This window comes from Morone saxatilis, unplaced genomic scaffold, assembly GCF_004916995.1.
Source record: "Morone saxatilis isolate NCDOM2014 unplaced genomic scaffold, NCSU_SB_2.0 Contig19, whole genome shotgun sequence".
NCBI classification, from domain to species: domain Eukaryota; kingdom Metazoa; phylum Chordata; class Actinopteri; family Moronidae; genus Morone; species Morone saxatilis.
Window position 1 is genome coordinate 24,720,689 of NW_023339751.1, and position 8,842 is coordinate 24,729,530.

At 38.5% G+C, this 8,842-nt stretch overlaps 1 protein-coding gene across 1 annotated transcript; it reads right to left on the reverse strand.

Moving 5' to 3' along the window:
* Nucleotides 1-3,387: 3,387 nt before the first annotated feature.
* On the reverse strand, nt 3,388-8,836 carry LOC118329095 (vacuolar protein sorting-associated protein 8 homolog). The gene is made up of 12 exons (XM_035663062.1): nt 8,809-8,836; nt 8,072-8,123; nt 7,900-7,942; nt 7,355-7,427; nt 6,892-7,011; nt 6,152-6,223; nt 5,980-6,054; nt 5,770-5,889; nt 5,120-5,176; nt 4,941-5,023; nt 3,709-3,793; nt 3,388-3,561 (listed from the first exon to the last, which is right to left on the reverse strand). Exons 1-12 carry the CDS (start codon nt 8,833-8,835, stop codon nt 3,388-3,390), a joined length of 981 nt encoding a protein of 326 aa, XP_035518955.1. The 5' UTR covers nt 8,836.
* Nucleotides 8,837-8,842: the final 6 nt, after the last annotated feature.

Here is an 8,842-nt window from a genome sequence, read left to right on the forward strand (position 1 = left end):
ACTCTTCAGTCTGAAGGTTCTGCTCCTCCAACTCTTCCTTCTCCTCCTCCAACACCTCCTTCTCCTCCTCCTGTTTCTCTTCCTCTGCCACTCCATCGTTCTCCTCTTTCTCCTCCTCTCCTCCCGCGGAGGATGAGGTGTTGTCTCCGTCGTAGATGATGTCTTCAGGGTTCGGAGCAGGAGGACAGAAATCCTCCTCTGGAAGAATCTTCTGGAAGATCGACTCGGCCTGAACAGACATTAAAATAAAATCAATCAATCAATCAATCAATCAATCAATCAATCAATCACTTAAAGATACGGCCTAAAAATAACCTATTTATTTCTTAAAAACAACCTACAGACACCACCTCTCTGTTAGGGCTGATAGTTGACAGTGAATTTGTCCAAAAGGAAACTTAGTAAATAAATATGACTGTAAACAGAATTAAAAGTTCCTGAAAATATTAGAAAAACTCAAATGATTCAAAATTCATAGGAAATCTGATAAAAATGCTCCAAATTAATTTAAATAACTTCAGCAGTTCTTGTGTACAGTTGAGTATAATAGGAAATAATATAAAATATTCAGTTTATTCCAGGCTCCCTTAAGGAAAACCACTGACCTAATCCAGAGCTGAAAATATATCGTTATATATAATATATAAAATATTACGTTAGCTAATGTTAGCAAATGTTAGCAAGAGATTAGGTAACTTAAGATGTGACTTTATATTTATCCCTTTTATATTTCAACCATCTTCAAAATGTGGTTGTCTTTCCAACATAGATTAGCCTAGCATAGCATCCCTAAGTACAGGAAAGGATTGTGATTGGACCACAGAGCAAAAGGGGGTGAGGCTTATGAAGCGGTAACTGTATAGTCCGTTTTGCAGCTGCAGCACTCTCACTGAATTGTCCTCATTCGTCATTTCGACACAAAAACATGGAAATAATGTCCAGGTTAAAAAGTTCCGTAGTTACTCCAATTACTCTAATTATCACATTTAACGATTACGACACATCTTACAGCTGTTTTAATGAGTCAGCTGGAAAAAGTGGTTTGTAAGTTTATTCACTGCTTAATATTCGTCCTGCTAATGAAGCCAATTACTCACTTACTATAATCTAAACATTGAACGTGATGATGTCACTTGTATAACCATGACAACAAGCCAATCAACAGTCAGAGGAGACGTGTGTGTTTGTCTCACCTGTCTGATGGCGAGTTCGTGACCCAGATCTCCGTCCGGTCCAGAGCACACGTACACGTTAGACGGGAGGTTGTGACCCTCAGCCTTCAGCCCCGAACCGTCGGCCATGTTGAAGTACAGACACCAGAGGACAGACGGGCAGGTTTCTGCAGGTAGACAGACAGACAGACAGACAGACAGACAGACAGACAGAGGGACAGACAGACAGTTAACATCTGTTGTACGTTTAATTACAGAATATTCAGTTTCGTATTTCTTTAAATAGTTTTTTTATTCTTTTTGTTATTAAACTTTTTATTTAGAGAAAAATATACATGTTATACATGTTGCTCTTAAATTTGTATACATGCCATTAATCAAAAAAGAAAAATTCACATCATTACAAAAGTACCCACACTCTCTCCCATCACAGTACTTCTATATCGGTTCTGGACTGGTAGGGAACTTAAGAATCCAAATAAAATAGGTAAATATACAGCAGTAAATAAAATAGACAATAACAGCTGTAAAATTAATACATTTGTCTGCTCCACATGTACCTTTCCTCATTCATAACTTTTCCTACACATAATATCTTATAGTGGGGTGATAATAACTGATGGCAAAATCAACAGCACAAATGGTAATAATTATAGATTAAGTAAGATAGTTTGCTGTATACATGTATAACTCTCTATTTGCTGAAACAAAGAAAGAACACTGAACCAGATGAGTGGAGTCAAAAACTAGAGGATTTATCACATTACCCAGTATCTTGCCTTAAAGTTGTTATAAAGTTTATCCAGGTTTTCCAGTAACTCTCAAACTTATCTTGTTCAAGCCTGAGAATGAATGTTAGCTTCTCCATTGTAAAAATATCTTGAACCACTTTGATCCAGTCCTGGACTGTAGGAGAATCTTTTACCAACCATTTCCTTGTGATTGCTTTCTTACTCGCTAGTAATAGGATATTATACATATATTTGTTTTCAGGCCCCTTCACAGTGTCCGGTCTTAATCCCAGACATAAAGTCTCTGATGGGATAACTATTTTCATGATTTTCTCAATGGTCAATTTAATTTCTTTCCAATATTTTGAAATGACCGGGCATTCCCAAAACACATGAAAATGTGTTGCCTTATTCTCGCCACAGGATCTCCAACAGGATGTACTTGCTCCCAGAGAAATCCTTTGAGCTGGAACTCTAAAAAACCTAGCTATACTCTTCCACCCAAATTCTCTCCAGGATAGAGCAGATGTACTTTTCCACTGTTGTGAAATTATTTTCCCCCACATTTCCATCTGCATCACGATGTTACTCTCCTTTTCCCATTTCTCCTTTATATATGTAGTATCATTCCCCTCTACCTCTTGTAACACCTTATATATCTTTGATATGTTTCCACGTCCAGGGTCTGACCTGTAGCCGAGTAGAAATATCTTCACTATACCCAAATTAGTTTGAAGCAATTCTTCCTTTCTCGTTATTTTCCCTAGGTAATGTCTAAGTTGCAAAAATCTATAAAAATCCTGACTGGTTAAACCGAATCGATTTTTAAGATCCTGGAACTGTCGCAGCGTGCCCCCCTCATAGAGGTCACAGTGCTTTATTAACCCTTTATCGGCCCACTGTTTAAATCTTGCATCCATCCTGTTTGGTAAGAAATCTGAGTCATATCCTATCCATCTTATGATCCAGTATGGTTCTTTGGCCTTGTTTTCATTGACTACCCTGTGCCAGATCTTAATTGACATTTTTATCAATGGGTTTATGTCTTTTAGACAGGCAACCAACCGCGCCACTGTCCCCGATGATTGCTTGTAATGGAATATCACTAGATATCTGACATTCTATGTCTTTCCATTTCGCTTTATAAGAAGGGTTGCAGATATTAACTAAAAGTTTTATCTGCGCCGCTAACCGGCCCTAATTTTAATGAGCACTATCAATACAACAGGAGTATGAGTGTAAATCCCATCTAGAGTGGCCACTCTCATGTCTCATGTCTGCTGTGTTAAAAAGATGCAGATGGTAAAGGGTTGGTTCACATAAAAAACTATTCTCTTATTTTCCTGTAGTAACATCTAATACAGAAGCCTCCTGGATCTTGAACATGCTTGACTACGTATCCCACCTAGCCTAGGAGTACCTTGGGATTCCACAGGAGGAGCTGGAGGACATGGTTGGTCAGAAGTACCTCCTTCCTACCTTGCTCAGCCGACTACCACACTGGGATCCGGGTAGAAGTTAAGGGATAACTGTGTGTATGTCTCTGTGTATGTACTGACCTGCATGTGTTGCAGTGCTTTGTCCTTGACTGCTTGTTTCTCCTCAGGGCTGTAGCCAGGCATGGACAGCAGATTGTGGATGTAGCTGAAGATCTCAACCTGACACACACCCAAAGAAGTCAAATATTTACAGAGGTCTTGTACATTCTTCTACAATAAAAAGGTAGAGAACACAGTGCCAGGCACACATACAACACATATCGACCAAATACGTGTATAGTTTGATAAATCTGAAATGTATGTTACCTTTCTGAGGGGGTCTCTCAGGTAGCACTCAATGATCCTGTCATACAGATGTTTCTTCTCATAAAGAAATTCACAGATCTGGTAGCTGGAGGGCAAGATGGAGAGACACAAAGACATGTAATAATAATGACAATAATACTAACTTATAATATTACAGTAAATATGTTACTATTATATGCCTAGTGTTCTTCCAAAATTCCTGTCTGGATGGATCAGTGAGATTCAGCACCAACTGGATACTGTAAATAAGACCTAATGCTAAATATCAACATTGTGAAGTTATAGCTGCACTAATCAATATTTTATATTAACTAACTCATACTGACAAACCCATCCAGGGAATTATCAGCAACTCTGCACTTCCCCTCGTCTCCAGGGAGCTTTATTTAGTCTCCTTAAACGTACTGTTTTGGTTTTATGGTAAAACAAATCCAGATTTAGTGTTTGGTTTAGTTTCAGTGTTCCTATCAAAGTTGTTTCCAACAGCAACAGGCAGCTGTTTTCAGCGAGAACGCTCTGATAAACCTCCTGCACATTACATACACCCTACGACACAGTTGGAGATGAAAGTGGAACATGAGCCAGATAGTTTTCTCAGGACTTGTTGGAGACTGAGTTAAAAGGAGAGTGAATATTTTTAATGCAATTGTTTATTGCATTGTTTATTTATTAGTCACTGTCAAGATTTTGTATACCCTTTTGTAAGTCAGTGGAAACACTGCAGGGCTGCATAGATGGGCTAGTAACTGATGCATCCACCATAACACAGAGTACTGTGTGTGTGAAATAAAGACAGGGAAAACATTCCTTTTTCTTCTGACTCTTGTGGCTATTTATTGCTCAACGCACTAGAATCTTCAATGGTTCATGTAAGAAACCATTACAGCAGTCCATACATTTCTCTTTAAAGCCAACATTTCTACCCACACCTCACAGTAGTGTTCTCCCTCAAAATCCTGTATAGTAACACCTGACTGACAGTTTCTACCTATATCCTTTATTGAACACAGCACCAAGGTGACACCCTGTGTATAAGAACAAAAACAGTTGCCCTCTCTTAAGGAAATGGCTCTCACATCTTTTGTAAAGTAGCATCCAGGGAATATGTGAACTACATTTTGCATAACCTGGACCAAAGACATGAGCTCATAACCCTAAAAACCTTTAAAAAAGCATTGTAAATATGCAAAGGTAAAATATGCTTGCTATGCAGTTATTAGGTGCAAACTCACAACTTGGCCTTCTCTGCCAAAGCCAGCAGCCTTCCTTCATTAAACTGGACCACACCGCCGACCTGCAGCAGCTCCAGCAGAACCTACAACACAACATATATATAGTAACTTAGTTACATTCCACCTTTCGGTGTGTGTTTGTGTGTGTGTTTATACATATCATATATAAATAAAACAACCTGCTGCCTCTCAGTGTGTCTGGAGTCATCGTCTGGGCAACACAGGAATTCCAGAACCTGGAAAGACAGTCAGATGTGGATGAATGGTACTTGAGGTCTTATTAGCAGTGTGGAAATGCTCAAACTGGAAGTACCCCACCCACACCCTGACTTCACTTTGTTTATTGTTATATGGGTTTCAGTTGAATATAATATCTTTATTTTGATGCATTAAAGATACAATATTCACTGGTATACACTCCTGGACAGGTGTGACCCAAAAAGTCTATCAATGTGTGTGTCAGTTTGTGTCATCCAGCATAGATAGATGTTATTGATCTATCAGTTGAGACTCACAGGGTTTTTGCAGATTTCAACAGTTTAAGACTTTTAAGATTTAGGACTTACATTGAAGTTTTTTTAAGGTAGTCAGATGTAACAGGAATTGGTGTGTTGGTTATGGCACATATGACAGGACCCAAGATGCAGCTTACACTGTATACTTGGGGTAGGTATATCCCAGTCAGGTAACTATTACAAGCCTGTTTATGTGTTATGGCCTTTTTAACAACATTGATTCTATCTTGATACATTAACATGTGTCACTACTGTAAATAACGTGAGCAAAGTTAGATGGTGTGTGTGGGTATTTGGCGGATCTGGTTGGTTACCTGATCAAAGAGCTTCCTGTTCACAAAAAGCGTGTTGTCTGGCTTCGCCAACTGGCGGGCCAAGAAGGTGAAGAGCCCGCCCACCTGGGAGGGAGTAAAGTCTGGGTTGTCCACCATCACCTAGGTGACCAAAAAGACACATTAACAATTACAGAAAAGAAAAGGTACAGAGAATATAAAAATAATAGTAGTTAATGATATTAATAGAACCTCATGAGTCATTTCTGTCCAGGATAATGACGACTCTGCTACTGTTTTGTCATGCAGGTGACCTAAGTGATGTATCTGTTTGTTGGGTTTGAAAAATCATTAATTTTTACAAAATGTGTGCAAAATGATGTGAAATGAACATAACAGCATGTGTAATTGTTTGGGACTTTACCTGAAGTAAGATGTCCACTATCCTCTGCTGGTACTCAAGGGCCTGCTTATCATTCTTAAAGTCTTCAAATGTCTAAAATGAAGTAAGAACCAATTCTTAAATGACTTAGAAAAAACTATGAAAACAATCACATTTCAATTTTCTAATAAGGAAAAAGAAAACACTTGCAAGTGGCCAGGTGAACGCCAAAACAAGACTAATACTGGGTATAAGTGCAATTCAAACAATTCAAGATATATGAAAATGTACTTAGATGCCAGCTAACTGGCTGTGAATCATACAACTAGGCATGGTAGACCCTGCCAGTCGCAGAGCTCCTTACACTCAATGAATAAATGGAAACCAGAGAATGAATAATTCTCAATATTTCTTTGGAATATGTGACTATGTGAATAAATGGCTGCTGTTAGCCAGTTAGCTCAGTTAGCGGTGCAGATAGCATGTGTGTTGGAAAAAAACTCATGGCAGCCTAGTGTGCCTGGCCAGCAGAGGACATCAGCAGCTACAATGGTACATGGGTGTTAAAGGCCAGCGCTTCCAGTTGGAAGCTTTGGAAGTTTACAAATACTTTTTTTTAATTCATCAGTATCAGTTTACTGAAGCTGAGGGTGGTGTTAAAAAGGAACGGATTTAGATTAATGGCATACTATAAGATATTCAAGATACAGTCATCCAGTCTTTTAACATGCAAAACACACATTTACCACTGGACAGGAGTTCAAATAGTGAATAAGTCTCACCATGGCGAGGACATTGAGGAACTCCCGGGTATCAAAGTGGAGGAGTGTGCGAATATACGGGAAAACCTCCTCCTCCTCTGATGAGTCGGCTGAATGGAGCCGGATAAGGAACTCAAACACCTGACACACACACACACACACTGCATTAGTGTACTATCTATAAAGGCTTGCTTGGAATGACAACAGCTACATTTCTTCAGATGACACAACAGTGGTGTTACCACTGATCACCATTCTCTCACCCCTCAGCAAAACACATGCCTCCAGTATTTCTTAACAGGCTCAGCTACTGTGACACATTGAGGCATTAAATAAACAAAGTGCACAGAAACAACAACAACAACGCAACGATTTACCATTAAACCAAACTATAGTGCTACTCTGCAAAAATGGAATCACTTTGTCAAACTTTCCTAGAATATGCTGCAAACCCTACAGAAGAATAAATACACAGTATCTACACCTGGTGTTTGACTTGAACCACAAGGTCCTCAGGGATGTCTCCAAGTGGATATGCCCTTCCTGCAAGACAGCAGCTGTATACACAAACACACACACAAACACTTACTTATGTAATATGATTTGAACTGTAAGTATATAAGATGAAATACAGAAATGGAAGAAAATATGATATCAATAAGAGATGAGTAAATAAATACATTGGTTTACATTTGTTGTGATGACATGCCATACTCCTTTCTCTGCTGTATTAAGCACCTCAAGATCAACACAATTTTGTATGACTTCACTTGTGATTTGCTGGATCTGAGAAATGACTTGACAACTGGACTTTCATCACAGTAACTTGGGACTTGTTTGAGACATGTGATTTACTCCCACTTCTAACTAACATCTCTTAGTGATTTACATTGCTTAGTACTTGAGGAGTCAGCTTTGACAGTGAACATGTAGTAGCAGCTATAAGCACATACCAAACCTCTGGCCATAATGTATGTATGTGCACAGACTATTGGACTGAGATATAAACTGATATCTGTCGGAACCTACCTTATGTACACCAGAAGTTTGTTTCCCATCACCACTTCCTCATCTGTCCAAGAAGAAAAATAAGAGTTAAAGACTTAAATATGCTTTCCTTATACTTTCTCTTCTTGTTCTATTGAGATGCTTCAAATAGTTGGTGCTATGAACTCTTTGGGAGTGTGGTTTCCAGCCTTACCTGTTAGGCCCCTCCCCTCCCTAAGTGGTGGGCCAATCACTGCAAAGAGTTTCTGAAATATAAACGTGACGTAGACAACATAGAGGGGTACGTTATCAATTATCACATTTATCAAGATTTGACATACAGCTATAAAGGCGAGACAAAAGTGTAAACTTGGATTAAACCACATAATCCTCATTAAATTTGTAGCCTCAACCTCTGCTTCACAGAGCTTTTGATACAAAATTGATATACTCGAACTAAGAGCCCCAAATGGCTTATCCTAAAAGGTCAAATGTTTATTCCTTGCTTACATATTGCCACTTAAGTCCAACTGAAATTACAGTAATCATATTGATTAAAACATTCATTCCCAGAAATTGGGGTCGCAGGAGATTTTATTTGGTCACAAATAGATTTGCAGAATTTCTTCCTCCTGCTAAATGCAGTATTTTAAAAATATTTAAAATGTGTACATTGTTTTACTATTGAGGTAAAAAACAGGAGCCTTAACCTTTCCTAAATGCACATATTCTGTCTCATAAAGACATTGTGTTGGTTTACTGAGAGAAAAAAAACATTATAAAGTATTTAAAATGTGTATTACTGTTACAGTAATTCTGCTTAAATGCATTCATCAAGTCTCATTTCTAAAGTNNAGAGAAAAAGCAAAAAGGTTTGGGAAACACTGGATTAAGGCACTTCATTTAGTCTGACCAGATGAAAGTGATAAAAACCTTCTGTAGAAGACTTACCTCCATAGGTGTAATGTAGTCATTCATGCCACGG

Bases quoted from the DNA above. Each gene is read 5' to 3' on its own strand.
- LOC118329095 (XM_035663062.1), bottom strand. From the start codon at position 8,835: ATGAATGACTACATTACACCTATGGAG. The intron at 5,890-5,979 runs GTTCTATTAATA...TTGGTCACCTAG, and splicing joins GGACAGAAATGACTCATGAG to GTGATGGTGGACAACCCAGA. The intron at 3,562-3,708 runs GTAACATACATT...GGTGTGTGTCAG, and splicing joins TGAGAGACCCCCTCAGAAAG to GTTGAGATCTTCAGCTACAT.